The sequence below is a fragment of the Lithobates pipiens genome, unplaced genomic scaffold (assembly GCF_037356315.1).
Source record: "Lithobates pipiens isolate NorthernLeopardFrog02 unplaced genomic scaffold, aLitPip1_a1.2 Scaffold_23, whole genome shotgun sequence".
Taxonomy (NCBI): Eukaryota; Metazoa; Chordata; class Amphibia; order Anura; family Ranidae; genus Lithobates; species Lithobates pipiens.
This window is the reverse complement of record NW_027507785.1, coordinates 129,260,150-129,282,462: the sequence shown is the minus strand read 5'-3', so window position 1 is coordinate 129,282,462 and position 22,313 is coordinate 129,260,150. Positions and strand designations below refer to the sequence as shown.

The window sequence follows — 22,313 nt, the reverse complement described above, 5'->3', positions numbered from 1 at the left end:
GTAATACAGCCCAACTGGGCAGGAATAAGCTGATATTCAGGTCGCCACCTGTCTGCATAGGGTATGCTCCTTGTGATCCAGCCATTCAGAAGCAGCATTCGGATTGTCAAAGAAGTGGGTTTCGTTGTTTGCAGCCATGTGCAATCGAGCCGGGTATAGCATGGTGTAGGTGACATCAAAGCCTCTTAAATTCTGTGAATTTTCCATTTTCACACCCTTAACTTCAGAGTTCAGTGTACGTAAGGTAAGGTTACAGGAGGTGACCGCAGCCAGGATTTCTGTGTGTTGGTTCAGGGTCTTCCACTCCTTTTGTATTGGCTTCAGGGTGAGAGGCTAGGAGGGCAGGGGTACTCACTGTACTCTTCAACCCAGTTAGGATCCACCTCCTCAGCAACAGGAATATCCGCTACCGTTGCTGGTATCAAGGGGGTCGGTGTGGCTGGAGTGTGCTTGTAGTTTGCCTTAGCAAACTGCTTCTGTGCTGCCTCCTTATCTGAGCGTGGTAGACGGCTGCCCTACTTGGCAAGCATGGTCTGGCACTGATAAGAGGTCTTTTCCCCTTCTAGACATGTCTGCGGTGGTAGTTATATTGCAGATGCAGTGTAGGGTAGGATAATATGCAGGATATTCGGCAGAAAGAGTGGTTGGAACATCTTACTCTGTGCATCGCCACGCCCCCCCCCCCCCATAATAATATAGTATATATTTATTTATACAAAAATTTCCCCCCTCCACATTAGCAGACCCCCGTACCCTCAACATGGCACACCACGAACCAGCTCAACCTCCACTACAGGTCAAATTCTGCTCACTGAACATACATGGTCCTAACACCCCAGAAAAAAGAACCCAACTACTCTATAACTTACAGAAGACTAAAACTCACAGTCTTTGTCCAAGAAACTCATTTTCGATCTGACAACGTTCCCAAGTTTGATAGCAATTTCTTTCCAAAAGCCTACCACGCCTCCAATGAGAACTCTAGCTCTAAGGGCATACAGTGCCTTGCGAAAGTATTCGGCCCCCTTGAACTTTTCAACCTTTTGCCACATTTCAGGCTTCAAACATAAAGATATAAAAATTTTATTTTTTGTCAAGAATCACCAACAAGTGGGACACAATTGTGAAGTGGAACAAAATCTATTGGATAATTTAAACTTTTTTAGCAAATAAAAAACTGAAAAGTGGTGCGTGCAAAATTATTCGGTACCTTTACTTTCAGTACAGCAAACTCACTCCAGAAATTCAGCGAGGATCTCTGAATGATCCAATGTTGTCCTAAATGACTGATGGTGATAAATAGAATCCACCTGTGTGTAATCAAGTCTCTGTATAAATGCACCTGCTCTGTGATAGTCTCAGGGTTCTGTTGAAAGCACAGAGAGCATCACGAAGACCAAGGAACACACCAGGCAGGTCCGTAATACTGTTGTGGAGAAGTTTAAAGCCGGAGAAGGAGAAGACTGATCAGAGATGCAGCCAAGAGGCCCATGATAACTCTAAATGAACTGCAGAGAACTACAGCTGAGGTGGGAGAGTCTGTCCATAGAACAACAATCAGTCGTACAGTGCACAAATCTGGCCTTTATGGAAGAGTGGCAAGAAGAAAGCCATTTCTCAAAGATATCCATAAAAAGTCTCGTCTAAAGTTTGCCACAAGCCACCTGGGAGACACACCAAACATGTGGAAGAAGGTGCTCTGGTCAGATGAAACCAAAATCGAACTTTTTGCCCACAATGCAAAACGATGTGTTTGGCGTAAAAGCAACACAGCTCATCACCCTCAACACACCATCCCCACTGTCAAACATGGTGGTGGCAGCATCATGGTTTGGGCCTGCTTTTCTTCAGCAGGGACAGGGAAGATAGTTAAAATTGAGGGGAAGAAGGATGCAGCCAAATACAGGACCATTCTGGATGAAAACCTGTTGGAGTCTGCAAAAGACCTGAAACTGGGACGGAGATTTATCTTCCAACAAGACAATGATCCCAAACATACAGCAAAATCTACAAAGGAATGGTTCACAAATAAACGTATCCAGGTGTTAGAATGGCCAAGTCAAAGTCCAGACCTGAATCCAATCGAGAATCGGTGGAAAGAGCTGAAAACTGCTGTTCACAAACGCTCTCCATCCAACCTCACTGAGCTCGAGCTGTTTTGCAAGAAAGAATGGGCAAGAATTTCAGTCTCTCGATGTGCAAAACTGATAGAGACATACCTCAAGCGACTTGCAGCTGTAATCGCAGCAAAAGGTGGCTCTACAAAGTATTAACGCAAGGGGGCCGAATAATTTTGCACGCCCCACTTTTCATTTTTTGGTTTTAGTTAAAAAAGTTTCAAAAATCCAATAGATTTCGTTCCACTTCACAATTGTGTCCCACTTGTTGGTGATTCTTCACAAAAATAAAAATTATATATCTTTATGTTTGAAGCCTGAAATGTGGCAAAAGGTTGAAAAGTTCAAGGGGGCCGAATACTTTCGCAAGACACTTTATCGACTTCGACCTCCAAGCACTGTTCCATCCAAGTCCTAGATGTCCAGCACAACAAGAGTAGATACCTATTTCTCAAGGGGTCGTTACACAACAGACCTATCACATTAGCTAACCTGTATACTCTTAAAAAACATCAGGTACCCTTTTTTTGTAAAACCTTGCAACATCTCACATGCTTTTAAACTGGTATGCTGATTGTAGGACGTGACTTTAATGTAGCCCTATCCCCCTCCCAAGACTCCTCTTCAGGGACATCCTCCATGACTTAGAGCCCTTCTCGCTTTTAAAACCCAACTTGGCGAACTGACCCTACATGACACGTGGAGTACGCTGCACCCAAACGAAAAGGATTTCACAGTCTTCTCCCCACAATACAACAAATCTTCCCGGATTGACTATTTCTTCCTATCACAGAACGACTTGACACTCCTCACCAAGGCAACCATAGACCCCATGCTTCTCTCGGACCACAACCCTATCTCCATGACCTTGACATTCTCGAACACACACACCAAATCCAGGATCTGGCATCTAGATAACTCTCTACTGACTGATATCGAAATATCGCAGAAAATCACCAAGCTCCTCTCACAGTATTTCCAAAAGAACAAATCTATGGATTCCACACATACCACGCTGTGGGCAGCGCATAAATACATAGTCAGGGGTGAACTCATCTCTATAGCCGCTAAAAGAAATAAAGCCAGAAGAGCACATATTGAGGAGCCATCCATACGCATTTACGCTCTCAAACAAGCCCACAAACTCTGGCCACCAAAGCTCTCATTGACTTGTTAAAAGCTAGGGAGGAGCTCTTGCAGGAGTTAAACAAAACACTAAAGTGCAAATACGCACTTACATAAAAAGTATTCTACAAATTTGGGAACAACTCAGGGTAATTATTAGCCAGATCCCTTCAACCCAGAAAAGCGGCGTTAAACATTTACACTATCAAAGATCCTGCGGGTAACACATTCGCCACACCAGAAGCCATAGGTGACCAATTTGTACAATATTATACTAAGCTTTATAATCTACCCACCACAAATACGAATGGACAGACCCCAGACCGAAAAGAGACCAGTGACAACTTCTTAAAACAATATAGCCTCACACCCATTACAGTGGAGGAATCAGCGGAACTGAACCACCCTATCTTACTGGAATAAACCATAACCGCCCTAAAACAACTGAAAACGCGCAAGAGGTCTGGTCCAGACGGCTTAACTGTCAGTTATAAATCCTTCACCGATGTTTTACTTCACTACTTTACAAAAGCATTTAATGCTCTTTGCTCCTCACCTCAAGCTAACAAAGACATCCTAGAAGCTCACATATCGATTATACCAAAACCAGGCAAGGACACCACTAGGGTATCCAATTACCGGCCCATTTTGCTTTTAAATGTAGACGCGAAGCTCTATGCAAAAGTCTCCGCAAATTGCCTACTCCCAAAACTGATCTCATTAGACCAGGTCGGATTAATTCCTGGACGAGAGGCCAGGGACAACACCATAAAAGCTATTAACAGCCATCACTGGCTCTCAACAACATCCAAGCCAGGCTTTCTGCTGTCTCAATGCGGAGAAGGCGTTTGACAGAGTGACATGGGACTATATGACGGCGGCCTTACAGGCAATGGGATTTCCAGATGACATACTCTAACTGATACCCGCCCTATACTAGTCACCCACAGCCAGAATTCCGAGTCAGTGGCCGCCTGTCGGGCGCCTTCTCCATATCGTACAGCACATGACAGGGTTGTGCCCCCTCCATTTTTGTGCTTACCATGGAACCCCTCCTATGCAGAATAAGAGCCAAACCAGACATCAAAGGAATTGACATCAAAAACAAACAATACAAAATTGCAGCCTACGCAGATGATATTCTGCTATTCCTGTCAGACACCATACCCAACTTACTAAAGGACTTTGTTTTGAAGAGAGCAATCTCTAACCTCCAAATTTTTCAAAATCCAAGGCCCTGAACATATCCCTTCCTTTAGCCATTGTGACGCAATGCCAAACCAACTTTTCCTTTAGTTGGGAACCCCACGTCATCACATACCTGGGTATCTAGGTCCCCACAAACTTATCCGAATTATACTCTAGAAACTTCCTACCCATCCTTCAAACCATACAGCAGGACCTCCACAAATGGAACTCGGGCCCCTTCTCTTGTTTTGTAAGAGCAGCCATTATTAAAATAAATTATATCCTACCCAGAATCCTATACCTATTTCAGACCCTGCCAATAAAAACTCCCTTAATGTTTTTTACATCATACAAAAGGCTTTGCAGAAATTTCACGTGGTCCGCCAACACCCCCAGACTGAACTGAGATAGACTGGTCCTCCCCAAAATAAAAGGTGGGCTTGGACTTCCAGACATATACAAGTACCACTGGTCATGTCACCTTACCAGAATAATCGACTGGCACGTCCACACAAACACTAAGGACTGGATTAAGTTTGAGGATTCTTTTGCCCAGGGACCAATCTCCCACCTACCATGGATCGAACAATAATCGATCCCTAAAGAAAGCACCACCCACCCGTTAATAGGCCCTACCTTACTGACCTTTAGGACAGCATGCAATAAATTTGATCTAACCCCTTCGCTTGGACCACTGACCCCTCTAAACCAGAATCCTGACTTCCCTCCTGGTCTTTTGGAGCACAACCCAAATAACCCATGCTGCGAACTCTCACTTAGAGCGGAACACCTTTTTCATAATAACAAGATGCTAATGTTTCCGGCCCCCTCCTCCCAATTCCCTTCTTCAAATACTAACAGATCAATCACTTCCTCCATAGTGCCAAACGGCACAGAGACTACTCTCCCTTTTGAAGCACTCTGTACCATCACAGTACCCCAAAGACACTTGATCTTGGTGTATATCCACTCCTGTTCATAGGCTGCGATTCTAAGGCAAACAAACTCAGCCAGCAATGGGAAAGAGAACTCTCCTTAGACCTACCCAAGGAAGAATGGGAACGAATATACAACCACATCCACAAGAGATCCATTAACTGCATGCTGCCCAGATGCCGCAGTTGCACTGCTGCAACATGGCTTGGCTGCGCGAATCTGCGTCATGGTACATCAGTACCATAGACGGCCACTAGGGGGTGCGTGCGCGCACACAGAGCTGATGCGAGTGCCCGGCAGTTGCGATCACTGCCGGGGCTCCCGTGATTGCTCGGGGGCACACCGAGAAGCCGGATCTGTGTGTGTAAACACAGAACTCTGAGGGGAGAACAGATTGTCTGTTCATACAGAGTAAACAAAGCCGCGATCACGACTGTCAGCATGAGATTGGTTAATTTTTTTTACCTGATCTTATGCTTTCCAGCCTGGAGGAGACATGTAGGATCTTATTGACCCTGCATCTCTCCATAAAGAGGACCTGTCACACACCATTCCTATTACAAAAATGTTTACATTCCTTGTAATAGGAATAAAATTGATCAAAAATTTTTTTTTTTTAAAGTGCAAAAAATAAAAAAAAGTTAAAAAAAAATAAAGATTTAAAACGCCCCCGTCCCCAGTAGCTTGCAATCAGACACGATGTGCCTACCTGTTCAATACAAACACGAGCAGACACTGATTGCAAATAGAACCCTAAAAAACAGGGAGGGCCTCAACTACACCTTTTAGTAAACAAATACTGCTGGGGAAACAAATAATGACAACCAATGCCCCCACCCATTCACAGTAAAGCTCCCAATAGGGGTGTTTGGGTGCAATGGTGGCACATATGGTCTACCTGTATTTCCCATATAGAGCCCTCCAAATGCACCATCCCAATACTCCAAGCTCAGACGCCTGGGAAATCATTTATGTACACTCTACAATGACATGTTTACTGTTTAGCTTACTTTGCAATGCTATTATCTTGATGCCATGTATGCCTTACAATTATATTTCCTTGTAACCGCTTCATTGGTTATATTGTTTTGTTTTTTCTCTGTGAACGTGAAAACATTAATAAAAATATTGAAACAAAATATTTACAAAAATGTGAGGTGTCTACTCACTTTTGTGAGATACTGTAAATTAGATTTTTTTTTTGTTGTTGACATTTTTACTATTATTGGAAGTTTATGTTTGCACTAATATCATTTTTAAGATTGAGGTTTGCATGGACATTGGCACATTATATAGTTGGGGATTGGGTTTGGGGTATTTTGACATAAGCGCTGGTTTATTTAGAACACCTTTTCAGAAAAAAGGTAAAGGTGAACTAACACCTTACCTCTGACAATCCTAAGATGTCAGGTCCCTCACAGCTGGTGCAGTGGTCCTAGAATGTGAAATCCTCACTCCTTTCCATGCAACACTCTCAGAACCAACCAGATTAATTCTGATTAGTCGGCGCTGTCACAGTGAATCAATCTGGGCCATAGAAGAGCAGCAATTTCAATTTCATGGTCCTCGCACCGTTCCACCAGCTGCAGGAGCCCAAGAAGCTCAGGATCCCAGAAGGTTAATACAGCGCGGACCAGGGGAGTGCTGTACCATGTTAGTTCACCTTTACATTTTATTCTGTAAAGGTGATCTAACCCTTTAAATGGCATTCATTCTGTGTGGAGAAAAAAACAAGCTTTGTCTTTATAGCGACTGCTTTTGATTTATTACTCATATGCTTTAACAAGATTTGTATGCCAGAATTGCTCAGGATTATGATGCAGATGTCCATTTTATGGAATTTTCTTTTTCGTTTAGTTTATTAGTATGTTTGTTTGTTTGCTTGTTTGTAAAATGTACAAACATCTTAATAAAAACAACTTGATCAAAAAAAATGGCGTTCATGTAAGCCCTTTGACTTCCACAGGTTTATCAGCTGAAGAAATACCATAATGTTACCCCAACCTTTGTGGCTCCAGGTCCCATCGTAGCCATGGGGTTAATTTCAGATTTTGTAGCTGTAAATATTGTGTCATAGAAACATGTACATTAAAGCGTGTTTTACCAGTACTATATAACATTTGTGCTTCTTTTCAGTTCGTCTTCCTTATCTGCGCATATATCACAGTTTACCTCATCTATCTGAGGTTCCGAAAGACGTATGATAGTGAAAATGATACATTTCGCCTGGAGTTTCTGCTGGTACCAGTTGTTGGGCTGTCATTCCTAGAAAACTATGAATTTACACCTCTGGAGGTAAGAAATACTGTCTAGGAAATACAGTTGCAGTTTTAACTAAAGTTGTAAGTCTTAATTCAGAGTACAGCTATGCATAGTTTGGGACTGAGGATGTGATTTATGTTTAATACAGCATAGCGGTACCTATTAATGCCAATGCTACACTAGATGTTACTAGAAGCAGGATGTTCACATAACTGTGTATTCAGGAGCAGACCTGTTCACATTTAAGACTTCAAATGCAGTCAGGTCTGGAGTTCATGTATGATGTGGTGTGTGCCAGAAAAGTGTGCTTTATGTTAGTGGGCTGGTTTGGGAGCCAAAGCAATTATCATAATCATACAGCACAGGACATTGGCTGGATATTCCCAGACACTGGGTTATAAACTAGTACCTTCAGGTGGTTGGACACTGGAAAAGCTTTGCTGAATAAGTTCTCCTGGGCATACACCTATAACCCTACCACACTCTGAGACTTCCGTTTTTTTACTAATGTCCTAAGATGCTGGACCTCTTCTCCCTTGCTACTTTGTGAGCCGTACCCAGACCCAACACTATGGGGATAGTCTATAATGTTTCTTTGGGCATTGGATCCTGCATGGGCTCTTCTTACCTTGGCACATGGTGCAACACATTGAATAAGCTGCAGGCTGCTATACAGGTCCAGGACCGTGGTCCATCCCTATGGAACTCAGAACAACCCTCGGGGGGTATACCCACTGTGACGGGTTAAGCATGAATGCCCGAGTATGGACCAGGGAGATGGACAGGTAAGACAAGTTTACCCTTTACTGGATACTGTAGCCCCACTTATTGCAGGTTTTCTAAATAGTATTCATTCTAAATTAAAACTTTCAAGATACTAGGAATTATGTTTGAAATGTATTCACTTGTGTAGTGTTAAACTTTTTAAAATGTGCGCTAAAATTCCACAATTCAGGGCATAGGCTCAGGTGGATGACTAGATGTTACATCACACCACAGATCACACTTTTACCATCACTTCAGCCTACAGCCCTTTGAGGTACTTAGGCACTTCCTACTGCTACAAGGCGTTCCAATACAGGGTGATCTATACCTGGTACTGCTTTGAGGACATGCTTAACCCATTTCTGCACTATGCTTCATGAGTTTCCCATAGGGGAATACTCCCACCGGCATATTTTTCAAAAGTAGTACATGCTCTGCCTTTAGTGCAGTCTGGTGCAATTTGCATGGGCTGCCAAATCACACTGCAGGGGAGCGCACAGAAATCACACAAGAACGCATGCCTGTGTGATTCTAGTGTGAATTGGCCCTCAGTCTGTTAACGCAACTAAAACTACTGTAAATACGGTTATGATCTACTAATTACATGATGGCAGCCTGATCTGGATTAGTGATTTTGGAATCTGAAGGAAGCCAACTTGGATTGAAGACATCTTTAATGCTTTACTGTGAGTTGGATGTGTGTGTACATCACAGAAATGTTTAGACATCAGTGTCCTGCTTTTAATGTGTTGGTAGCATTGATTATTGCTTTTGTTTTAAAGGGTAATAGCCTGTAATGTTGCCTACATTCACCCTTTCACTTTTTTTTTGATAAACTTAAAACAATTAATTTAGTTTATATCCCACTATATTGTACCTGCAATACTTAGTTGGTGGTAAATTCTACTATTAGATTGTAAAATGTGTGAATATCTTTATATGCCAACCATACTTTTCGTTGTGACCATTATATTATTCTTTCTAGATCCTCTGGACTTTTTCCATCTATCTGGAATCTGTGGCCATTCTGCCACAGCTTTTTATGATAAGCAAGACAGGCGAAGCAGAATCAATCACTACGCACTACCTCTTCTTCCTGGGGCTCTATCGCTTGCTCTATTTGGCCAACTGGATTTGGCGTTACCACACTGAGAATTTCTATGACCAAATAGCTGTCGTATCTGGAGTTGTGCAGACCATCTTCTACTTTGACTTCTTCTACCTCTATATAACTAAAGGTAAGGATATAACAAAACTAGCAAAAAATACAAAGCACTAAAAATGGCCCTAAAACAAGAGGAAACAAAAGTGCTCACTCTCATTAGCTGACTGGCTTGCAATTCCAACACTTCTACCCTTCTTTGCTTTAAAGCTGAATTCCAGGTATGGCAGCATGGACCAATGGAAGTATGTCCCATACCTGTGGGATGCCCATGAAAATCTCTATAGTTGGTATCACTACTACAGTAATCCCCATTAGCTTCTAGGTCCCATGCCGAGACACTGCACTGTTGCTTACTGAACACAGGTTGTTACCTGCTTAGTATGGGTGCCATTCAGAGAACGCTGCATTTGTTGAGAAAAAGCCAAGTGTTTTCTTTTTTTTATTTAATAAATGTTTATTAAAGATAAACAACAAACATACACTGTTAAATCCACATACAGAACCCAGTCCCATACACCAGGGGACAGGATCAGTAATTAGCAAGAGATAATGAGCAAAGAACACAGCACTGATTCAAGGACCGGGTATCATGTTGTCTATCACAGAAACTGAGAAATAACAGAAAAAGGCAAGAGAGTGTAAAAAGGGGGGGGGAAAGAGAAGAAGAGGAGGGTCAAGGAGGGGAGAGAGAGGGTGGGGGTATGGTGGCTCGCGTGGTGACATACAGAGGCTTAGTTTGCGCTGCTCAGTGGGGCTGCGCTAAGATATCTGCGTAGAATGTAGTGGAGGTAAATTCTCTCCAACAAGACCAAGTCAAGAGGGTTTTTCGCGAGGAATTCTTATTGGCATGAGTAATGTCCTCCATGAGGTGAACTGCCTCGATTTTACGCATCCAACTTTTCAGTGACGGAATCTTTGATTGGCCCCACAGGGCGGGTATCAGTGCCTTAGCTGTGTTCAGCCAAGTGTTTTCTGAGCAGATGAGGTGAAGATCATGACATTACCCCCTACCAGAGAGCATTTTACATTCAATGAGAGAAAGCAAAGGGTTACCTGAATGGCACCGGTGCCAAGCAGGTGACTTTTTGTGTAGACAATGCAGCAGGGCAACCACTGAGCACTGGACCCGGAAGCTAGTGGAGATTACTGTGGTAGCGGTGCCTGCTATATGATGAATGGAGGTACCTATTCAATTTCTTTTGTGTAGCGTGCTGGGTGTAAAAGAAATATATGCAACTATGGCCAGCTTTTACAGATATCCAATGACTCTTTGAACTGTGTTGGCAGGTTCCAGCCTTTTTAACTGTTGCTTAACTGCTTCCCACCCAGGCGTCATTTGTCTATAGGCCGAGTGGGAAGCTCTCTTGTTCTGGGTGGACGTCATATGACATCCTCCCCAGAACACTCCTCGCGTGGGCCAAGCAGTGGCGCGATATCACCTGCTGTGTCCCTAAGAAATTGCAAATGATAGATCACTGTACCAGTCCGCTGCCAGTACCATGTGATTTCTGTGACCAATTATGACAATCGTACACAATAGATGGCTTTCATTCATTTTTTACATTTGTGTTGCTTGCTGTGATTGGTCACAGCTATCACATGGTACAAACAGGGCTAATCACAACAGCAAACACTGAATGAACGCATTTCATTCAGAAAAAAATGGTTGTGTATAACAGTGAAAATTACAATTATAAGTAATTGCTGTATGTACAAAAAACAATCCTGATCACCTCCCCAGAGTACTACAGCAGTACAGTTACCATAGAAACACTGTATTGACCTGGTCAAAGTATGAAAAAAAATGGTACATACTGTTAAAATTCAGTGTCACTGATCACCACATCAGTTATAGGACAACGCTGTACTGCACTGGTAACAGTATGTACAAAATAAAAACAAAAATTGTGAAAACATTTTTTTTTAATTTTCCAAAAAATTGTGACAAAAGATTACAACGTCAAAAAACATGCCTCTTACTAAATACCTTGAACTGTCTACTTTCCAAAAAGGGGTCATTTGGGGGATATTTGTACTGTCCTGGCATTTTTGGGTCTCAAGAAATGAGAGGCTGTCAGTACATCAAAATTGATCAATTTCCAGATATGTATACCATAGTTTGTAGACTCTATAAAACTTTCCTACAGATTAAATAATATACACTGATTTGGGTTATTTTCACCAACGAAATGTAGCAGAAAACATTTTTGCCTAAATTTATGAAGAAAGATTATTTATTTGCAAAATGTTATAACAGAAACAAAAGGAAAACTTGGTTTTTTTTTTCCCCAAAAATGTTTCCGTCTATTTGTTTTAGAAAAAAAAAAAAAACCCAGTGGTGATTAAATACCACCAAGGAAATCTCTTATTATAAACATTTCATATGGGTACAGTGCTACATGACCGTGCATTCGTCATTCAAAGTGTGACAGCGCTGAAGCTGAAAATCGGCCTAGGCAGGAACGGGGTATAAGCGTCCAGTATTGAAGTGGTTCCAGAGAAAAAGTCACAAATAGGTTTATGCAAGAATCTGAATATTCAGTCCTAATTTATCACAATTTGATAGATTTTTTTTTTCTTCCTGATTTATCTTTATTTTCTCTGTCTGAGTCTGACATTTCAGCAGTTTTAGGGGGTAAGAGGTCACCTGACCTTAAACAGTTTCCTAGCAGCTGAGTCTGCAATAAATAAGGGGGCAGATATAAACATTTCATAAGTATTGCACAATTATAATAATTAAAGGAGAAGTTCAGCCAAAGCTCATTTGGCTGTACTTCCCCTATGGATCACAGGAGTGCAACCTGTTTTCAGCAGAGAGTGGGCTGAAGTCGGCTCTCTGCTGACTTCACTGCTGTCAGTCCAGGCACCGCGTCATCACAAGAGCCTAAGCCTGACCACTGAGAGCCTGAGCCAGCCGGCGCCGACCCCGCCCCCTCCACAGCCCAGCACTCCAATGAGCAAGGAGGAAGCAGAGAGCTGTGACTGAGTCTACAGCTCTCTTCTCGGGGAGCTCTGAAAACTGAGTGATCGGTGATGTTCGATCGCTCGGTTCTAAGTGCAGAGGTGTCAGGGGATAGATGCTACATCCACAGAGGTAAGTATTATTCCTAAAAAAACTAAAACCTTTAATTCTCTTTTAATATGTTAATTTTTGGGGGTTTATTTAAAAAATCTGTTTGGTTTAATATTGACAGATATGCTTTAAGGTAATGGCTGATTTGTGTATATTGCTGTACTTACAGTTCTCCGTGGAAAGAAACTGAGTCTTCCGATGCCAGTGTAAAGGACCAGGATTTCAGCTGATGGAGCAATGAACTTAAACAGTGCACTTTCACTTCTAATGAACTGTGCTCTGTAACTCCTTTCACAATGAAGCCAAAATGGTACACTTGTTTTTTGTTTTTTTCTTTTACTGGTCAAGTGTAATAAAATATATTTGTAATACATACTGTAAATACTTTTTATATATACAAAAAACAGTGCATAAAGAAAACCAAATACTCCAATATTTTTATTATGGACTACCAGTGAGGTCTTCTTAGTGCATTGGAAGTCTAAACTGGGTTGTGTTGTTACTGTGGGGTTTTAGATTGCAAAGCTTCTCACTGTTTGTAAATAGAGAAAAGCAATATTAATTAGGTAATCTGACTTTTCTTTTTCTTTTTTTTTGCTCATTTACACAAGTGGCAGCCCTTGCCATCCCTCTGAAAAGCAGTCCACTGTTGATCACTCCTCTTCCTGTATGAACCCTGGAAAGGCTGCACCACCACAAAAAAAAAAAAATCACATTCATTGCACAGTGATTGTAGTGGGGCCTCATTCACTTGAATGAGTTTGCATTTGGCAGTGGCACTGCCTGACAAATGTGACTGGGAGTATAATTTTTGCCTTTGCATATGAACAGACTCCTCTGGGTACGGTGTTTGGGGGGCAGAAAAACTGTGGGTCAACCACATATTTTTACTGTTCCATGGCCACAAGTGTAAAAAAACCCCTAGGCATATTCTGACGATTATCAAAATAAATATATGAATAGAACTAATAAACATACAACTAAAGATATTGCTGAAGTGCTCACCAACAGAGTACCTATAATGTATTTCTCTCTCCAAACAAGACTTCATCTTCTTCACTTTGCTAAAGATTAAAATAGAAGTATAGTCAAAGCTATTTTGGCCATACTTATATCCGTTTGGATCACAGAAGTGCAGAACAAAGTGCAAAGTACAAACGGTACAAATGTTTTCAGTCAACAGCATGCTTTGCATATTTAAAGGAAGAACAATATCTCGCCTACAGGGTGTGTTGCTTTACAATGGTAGCTAAGTAGGAAGTACATACGTCAGGCTGAAAATTGCACAGTGAAGGCATTAGTTGGTCCACCAGAAAACAGTGGTTCCAGAACTGTTTTGGACTTTGTTAAAGACAAATATAACAGTTTAAAATATAACAGTTTATCAGGTGAGCCAGATATTTATCATGACATGGGACTGTTTTGATCAATGGGTTTACATTTCTGGCCAAACTTCAATTTTAGCATTTGTTCCTACACTAACGGGTTGTTTTTAATATATCTGTTGCTGCATTGATTTTCTGCAATTTTACTTATATTATAAATATCAAAAAAATGGAGGTGGATTTGATCTGCTAAAAAATGGCCAACATCCCTAACTTGGGTATATTACAAACATTTCCCCTAGGAACCGGGACTTTTTGGGCCCAGATTGTGAGACACTCTAATGTGTAAAAGTTATTTGATAATTTTATTAACAAGTATCAAAAGTAAAAAACATATATTTATAAAAACCATACTAATATGGAATTTATACAAATCACTTAAGATGCATATATTTCCTGGAAAAATCCAACTGTACATGCACCAAAATTGTGAACATAAAACAAAACCATATGCATTTGAAATCCAATGTGTTACGGAGTATAATAAACTCCTTCTTCAAGGATAATCTGTTATGCAATTTGTGTGTTACTGATAATCTAAAATACAAAAAAGTTTTTTAGTAACATTATACATCCAATAAATAATCTTATCCACATAGTGGCAACAGATGAAAATATAGCAAGAGCGTGGTCTACATTTGTTCATGTACTTACATGTCCAATAGTATGACAGGGTCCAACATAAGAAATGGCCAGATAGGCCAGGAGAAAAAGTTGAATAGCTTGAAGTTAAGAGTGACTCCTTGGTCACAGGGGGTGAATGGAGTGCTCGCCTATGCGCCAAACCAGGACCATATCAGCAAGGAGACTAAATATGTAAAAAAAACAGCAGTATAAAAATCTAGAGCTCTATATAAGAAAATCCTCATTTAAGCATCTGTAGACCCTCAGGTTGAGGTAGAAGCTGGGGCTTGTAATCATGTTTTTACATCTAATCATAAGTAACACGGCAAGTCAATACCTCAGAGAATGCTGTGTAGGCTTAGGGGGAGGCAGGGTCTAGGAAAAACCTGCAATCCTTCACTGGTTTATTCCATGGACAGAGTGTAAGGACGATGGATAAAGAAAAACTGATGTGCATAAAAAGCACAGTCAGTGGCTGAGGTATTACAAAATAAACCCTCAGCAAGCCAGCCAGTCTAAAGAGACCATCCAATAATCTGGCAATCTACAAAAAGCAAGAGAAGATATAAGCAATGTATAATTATCAAGAAATCAAAATGACTTCATAAAGAGTATCAATTGCTGCTTATTTACAGTTTTTACCTCCCAAGAGGTTACTGCTGAGTGTGAGCCAGGCGAGATTCCCCATATATAGGGAGGACTCGCCTGACTAATACCGCCACATGACAGGTGAAAGTGATGTTGGCGACATGGGCGGAGTGATGTCATGCATCGCACTCCCACTGACACGCATGCGCGGTCACCTGGAGAACCGCGGCGTCAGAGAGGAGAGGAGAGGAAAAAGAATGGAATACCTCCCCAAGACAGCTCTGTGCCTGCGCCAGGACAGGCAGCAGTCTGTCAACTAGACAGCCACGATGGATGGGGCATAGATGGAAATAGGGAGAGTCAGTGGTAGGAACTAAGCGGCCAAGTGTCATATGCCCACCTAATTGCAGGGGACCCACAGGGATTTGCCAAACAGCGCAGATGGGCAGATCTGGTGAAAAAAGTTTTTTCCACAGGCACTACTAAGATAATCATGAGTTTGAAATGCTGGCTAAAAAAAGGAACCATTCAGATCTCTCTGTTCTAGTGAGTTATGTTGATGTGTGTTGCTTAAAATGCATCAGAAAGGACCAAAAATCAGATGCACCATACTTTTCCAATGCAGTGCACAATAGTGCATCAGAGGTGCATTGGGGTGCTGTTCACAATGATTGGACAACAACATGTTAACATGTGTTAATGCACGCAGCATTCCTGCAGTGCACCACACTAGAAAGGCCTGAATACGCCCCAATGCAGGCTGCCCTCCAATTTTCTCTCTGTAGAAGAAATGTGATTTTGTTTTTCCTGGTTGAAACCAAAAATATTAGTCATATACTATAATAGATAACTAAACCCTAGTACAACCCCAATTCCAAAGAAAGTTGTGAGAAAAAAAAGCTGTGTAAAATCTACATAAAAACAGATTGCAATGATTTGCAAATCTCATAAATCCATATTTTATTCACAATAGAAAAAAAAAAATATCAAATGTTTAAACCGAGAAAATGGACCAGTTTAGGAAAAAATAAGGTACTGTAATTTTACATTTTTTTTTTTTGTTTAGATAAAGGAATGTGTCTTCTTTTGTCTGGCTTGCTTTTTTTTTTTTTTTTTATAGGGGCAGGGTAACTTTTTCCTGTTAAAAATTTTGACAAACTTTAAAAAGACCCCTTTGCCAGATCAATAACAATCTTCCTGCTGCTGGACACTACCATTTTAGATGTGATATCAGCAACCCCAGCAGAAGTAGTGGGGTCAGCACATGCAAGGCCCGGTTCACACCTATGCAGTTTGCATATTCCAATACATGTTTTTGATCCATTGAAGTCTATGGCGCCAAAAACCAGAAAAAATTCTCTGGTCCTTTCCATAAAATGCACAGATGTGAACATGACCCATAGGAAACCATGTTAAATGGACTGTGTTGTGTTTCTGCAAATCGGAAAATGCTCTAAAAAGTGCATAGGTGTGAACCAGGACTAAGGTGAGATGCTGAGTCAGCACAGAGAGTAATAATGTACTTCTAGAATAGGAAAGGGCTATGACATGGCCAGAGAAAGGGGGCTGTGCTAAGGGGACTGAGCACATGGAAAGTTAATAAAAATAAAAAAGCTGCAAGCATTTAAAATATTTGATTTTTCCATATATTGTATAGCAATTTTTTAAGTTAGTAACCGGATCTCTTTAGGACAAGTGTAGCAGCATCAGGGTCCTCTTTTTATCAAAAGTTAGAAGTTATTTATTTTAATCTTAAAGGGCTATTTTGCTAATGCTTTGTTCTAGCTTTATATGGATGTGTATGGAATATTGTTTTGAATGCAAATGCTTTTCTTTGTCAGCCATTGGCAAAATTCAACACAGATTTGATTGAAAATATATTGTAATGGAAACTGTGACAAAACAGCTTTCAAATATGGGTGGTAGCATTGTATGTGAAAGAGGAACTATGCTGTGTTTTTGTCTAAAAGAATGTTTCTACTAAATAAAATATTTGTGTAAATCATTGCAATGTGAATTGATTTTTTTTTAAAGTACTAGCTGTGTGTCTTTCTTAAAGCAGTAGTAAAGTCTATGAAAGTATATTAGATGAACAGTATCCTCATGGCATTATTTTTAACTAGAAATTTTATTGCCAGAAAATAGCTCTCTGTATCACCTCCTACAAATACGGAATGGGTTTCTGCGGTAAATGACTCTCTTATAAGGGAGCAGCTGACATACAAGCATCGAGGTAGCCCAAGGAAGTTTGAAAACATCTGGGATGCTTGGCTAGAGGTTCCTGGGTTAGCTCCCCTATGCCTGGTTCAAAATAAATTTCTCGGTGGCAGGACAACATTGTTTGCTTAACCATAGAAATTGTTAGCCAGTCGGATGAGGTATGTGGGGGGGGGAAACGGTACGGTAGCGCTCCTTGTACAATTTAAATTTAAACAATTTAAACTGAAGGAATATACTTACTGTGGTGGCATCTAGATCTGCAGTGGTTGAATGTATTGTTTTGTTTTAACCAATGGTTAATATATACAAATACTGTGAACCACTCCCCTCTGTTTAGGGGTATGTGGCAACCCTGCACCTCTTGATAGCCCTGCTAAGGGCTGGGAGCGGAGTTGAGGGTTAGGTTTAAATGAGGGCGCACACAACAAAGTAATTCAAGGTTTACGGATTCAGATGTACCTTTCCTAGACAATGCTTCTTTGTTTTGTATGAACTGCTGTCTTTTGTACAGTGTGAACGCATGCATTATGTGGCCGGCTAGCCACAAGAATGGATAAATCACTGTCCTCTCAGTTATGCGATACGTTTGTTGTAAAAAGAAAGTTCTACTTTTGTTCTCAAAAACAATCTGATTTTCAAAAAAAAAACATCTATGAAAGTCTAAAAAAAAAAGTTTCCTCCTGCAAAGCAATATCATAATGTGCTAGTATGCACCACATACTAGCACATTATGAAAGGCTTTCCTTGAAACAAAGCCTTCTAGCGGAGCACTGTCACGACTTTAGAGGCTTCCATCTATACCCTCTTTCTTTCTTCCAGGTTCACGGACTCAGGTTGTCCGACTGGCCAAATCGCGGTGACGCCACTCCTGCGCATGTGGAAGTCTCGGCAACGGCACACAGCTCTGAAGGAACGGCGTGGGTATGCCGTTCCTTCAGAGCGCATCCGCTGGTGACGTCCCTGGCTGCTGTTCGCTAGAATATCTCCTAAACGGTGCATGTACAGGTAAGCTATATTATAAGCTTACCTGTAGGTAAAAATAAATGAGAGTTTACTACTACTTTAAACTAGTACTACCAAGTAAACCCATGGTCAGGCTGTGCAAATTTAAGTATTTACATTTTTGTAACAAGGCAGGTTGACTGAATTCAAACATATGCAGCCTACTATGAAAATGCATGTTGCTGTAACACACATCATTGAATGGTTCATTGCAGTGCTATTCAGTTTGAATGGCACTCCAATGCACCTAGCTAGTGTAATATAATGTATTTGTGTTATCACAAAGCAACATGCAAAGTTAAATTATCTGTACATTGTTGTGCCCTGCTTCAGATCAGGTGCATGTCCCTGAAAATGACCACTGCAGAGATTTGGCAGCCCATTCAAAATATTTAGGGTGCCTTAAGGCAATGCACGATAATGTGTTTGTGGTAATGCACATCAATAGTGTGCATCCAGCCTGAATGCGTACTAAATTAAGCCCCCTCACCTCTGTAGCTGCAGGTACTGTGAAGAATTAAATCCCCAAACAGTGTATTGAAAACCCAATGTGTTAGCAATCAATCCCGTTTTCCCAGGCCCCGCTCCTCTGTATTTACATTGGAGGTTAAAGCCCTGGTTCACATTGATGCTACTTCACTTCCAAATTGTGCTTCATGCACAGATGTCTATTAGAGTCACACCTGAAACTGGCAAAAGTAATTTTGCAAATCGGTGCGGAGCTGCAAAATTGGTGTCGCAACGATTGGAACAGTGTCACTGCCTCCAATAGGCTGCAACATCAAATCGCATGACAAATCGGTCCAATGTGGACTTAGGCAAAAGGCTGTGGAGTACCTCAGCAGTAGTCACTGCTAAACTAAACTGGCATAGACAAGGCATAGGTTAATTGCTCCATGGTGACTGCAGCTATAGAGATCCGTGTGGGCCGTTTTAAAGCTAATTTACTGCTTGTTAGGAATATGTAAACATTTTAAGATCCATAGCTTGGTTCACTTTAAAGTACTCCTGCTGTTTGAAAAAACTTTGTATATTGAGTCCACGGTTCAGGCTGGTTGCAACTATCTTAGTTACATTTGCAGAATCAAACATAGGCAGTCTCTCCGCAAGAAACAAAAAGACATGTACTACACAGTTCAAGTAACTCAATGACCAGGAAACGTATCCTTGTGTGCACCTCCACAATACTCTGCCATCACAGTCTCTGGCAAACCATCATACAGAACAGACAATGATGTCAATTGACTCCCTCTGACAAGATTAACCACACTATTCGCTTACTTAGACCAGGTACACCCAAGGTCTGGACCATCATTTTCACTCTTTCCTTTACTACAAGTGTCCAAAATCCCTGTTTTATAGAAGTCACAGACACCCAGCCTACCAACTATGTAACTCAGTAGTGCAAACAACACCAGAGCAAAATTAAAACCAAATATGACCTTGAGCATTGATACATCTATGAAAATTGCATACAGCAAAACTTTTTCCATTACATAACTGTAATGGAGCCCCGATGTAATGTAGTGCACATGCTTTATGATGTATATACATCAGGTATGCCACACTAAACTGCTAACTATATATGCTATGTTATACATTACATTTCCTCAACTGCTCTGTAGGTGGTATAGTACATTTATACCACTAGGACATTTTTAATGAATTTGGTATTTTATCCCATTCAATGTACAGGCAACTTTTGCTAGTCTTGAAATAATATAGCTTGCATTAAAGTCTCTATTAAGCTACTCTATGAAAACATTGCTATGTTAATCCCCTTTATATATGAGCCATAATAAAAGTCTCCAACAACATGGCGATGGTTAGCACTGTTTATACACTTTGTTAAAGAGGGATTCCACCAAAAAAAAAAATATTAAAAGCCAGCAGCTATAAATACTACAGCTGCTGACTTTTAATAAATGGACACTCACCTGTCCCGGGTTCCAGCGATGCCGAGGCCGATCGATTGCTCGGCTCTCGGCTGCTGCCGCCACCATTCTAGGTGAGGGAATCAGGAAGTGAAGCGAATCGGCTTCACTTCCCGGTTCCCTACTGCGCATGCACGCGTCGCGGGATAGGAAATCTCCGCGCTGTCACTGGGACCCGTGTGTGTCCCAGCAGACAGCGCGGCAGGGCAGGAAATGGCGTAGACTCCCACGGGAGTCTATGCCCGGAAGTGGGTATAAATACCTGTCTTTGACAGGTATCTCCACCCCCCTCCCCCCTGAAAGGTGTCAATTGTGACACCGGAGGGGGGGAGGGATCCGATCAGCGGAGGTTCCACTTTAGGGTGGAATCCCGCTTTAACATTTGTCAGAAGCTACTAAAAGATGGTGAATTCTCATACAGTTTTAAGATGTTATACCTGGGACAATCTTTCATCATCTGCTCCTGTAACCTGTCAAGAGTGATGTTGATTTCAAGTTTTCAAAAGTCCATTAGGGTCCATAGCTCATGAAAAACAGTAACATTGGATTTTACACTGTCATATCTCACGTTTACTGATATTTATTGGTAGGGTACAAGGCTTAAAAGGACATCCATTTTGGGCTCCATCACTCATGGCAGAACCTGTACGTGGCACTAGTACTGACTCCTGATGTCCTTCCTGCCTGAACAACCAATTAGCAGCAGCATAGACCCATCTCTAGCATCAGTAAGTGCACAGGATCACTGCAAGCTAGTTTTATAGGGAGCGTGAATTTAGCAAGTCAGACACAAGAGGAAAAACCGAAAATAGCATAGAGCAGCTGACTTGGCACCACCTCTACAACTGTTCTTATTCCTCAGGTTGTGCAAGGCAGGCTTTCCACCTCAAATGGTTTCCTTAGGCCATCATTAATTTATAGTAGCTCTCCAGTTTGCTCTTTAATTACAGTGTGTATGTTGTCAAAAAAGGTTTCAGTAAGTGTGCAGAGTTGCAGGCAGATTTTATCTGACCTGTCCTGCCTGAATGGCTACTTTTCCCCTTAACCCATGAATTGCAGTGCTGAGGAGGAATGTGTGGCTCCTGCAAAAAGCTGAGCAAGAAACCTGCAAAACAGCTATTCGTCTACCAACTCCAGTGACTCAGATGCATAGGATGACAGCATTGCTGCGTTTTAATGTCTGTTTAGGTTAGCCACTGCTGCCACCACACTGACTCCATGGAACTGTCTGATCAAATATAGATGGCCTAGTGCAGTAATGGTAAACCTTGGCCCCCCAGATGTTTTGAAACTACATTTCCCATTATGCTCAACTACACTGCAGAGTGTATGTGCATCATGGAAAATGTAGTTCCAAAACATCTGGGGTGCCAAGGTTCGCCATTACTGGCCTAGTGCTTAGAGAGGGAGTGTTAAAGAAGGTAATAGTGTCATCTTGACTGGGGCTGGGCATCTCTGGTGAGTGACACCTGCCAGTTCAACAGCATACCAGTTTTGGCCAGCTGCAAGTAGTGAGTGATTCTGATAGTGTGTAGAGGCCACTGACAAGCCACCCATACACCTGAAGGGCCCCAGACACATACCTAGGTCACTTTGGGGGTGATTCAGCTCTTAATAACATTCTTGAAATGTAATCTCATCATCCACAGCACCTGCTGCTATTTTTCTGCACCCCAGTTCCTATGTTTTCATGCATAGGACATGGAAACAAAGATGAGCAACTCAACTATGCACACAAACATAAGAACTGGGGTGCAGATACATAGCAGCAGGTGCTCTGGACCGATGAGTCAAAATTTTGAAATATTTGGCTGTAGCGGGAGACCGCTTGTTTTCTGAAGGGCAGTACAATAATGAATGTCTGCAAACAACAATGAAGCATGTTAGAGGTTCCTTGCAAGTTTGGTGCTGCATTTTTGCAAATGGAGT

At 41.5% G+C, this 22,313-nt stretch overlaps 1 protein-coding gene across 1 annotated transcript in view; it reads left to right on the top strand.

Annotated features, from left to right (window-relative positions):
• The window catches only part of KDELR3 (KDEL endoplasmic reticulum protein retention receptor 3), a 50,983-nt gene extending 33,750 nt beyond the window's left edge, over nt 1–17,233 (top strand). Inside the window, exons 3-5 of the mRNA XM_077452359.1 lie at nt 7,503–7,661; nt 9,379–9,631; nt 12,801–17,233. Of these exons, the coding sequence (XP_077308485.1) occupies nt 7,503–7,661; nt 9,379–9,631; nt 12,801–12,841 (453 nt within the window). The 3' untranslated portion in view covers nt 12,842–17,233. The remainder of the gene's footprint in view (nt 1–7,502; nt 7,662–9,378; nt 9,632–12,800) is intronic.
• Nucleotides 17,234–22,313: the final 5,080 nt, after the last annotated feature.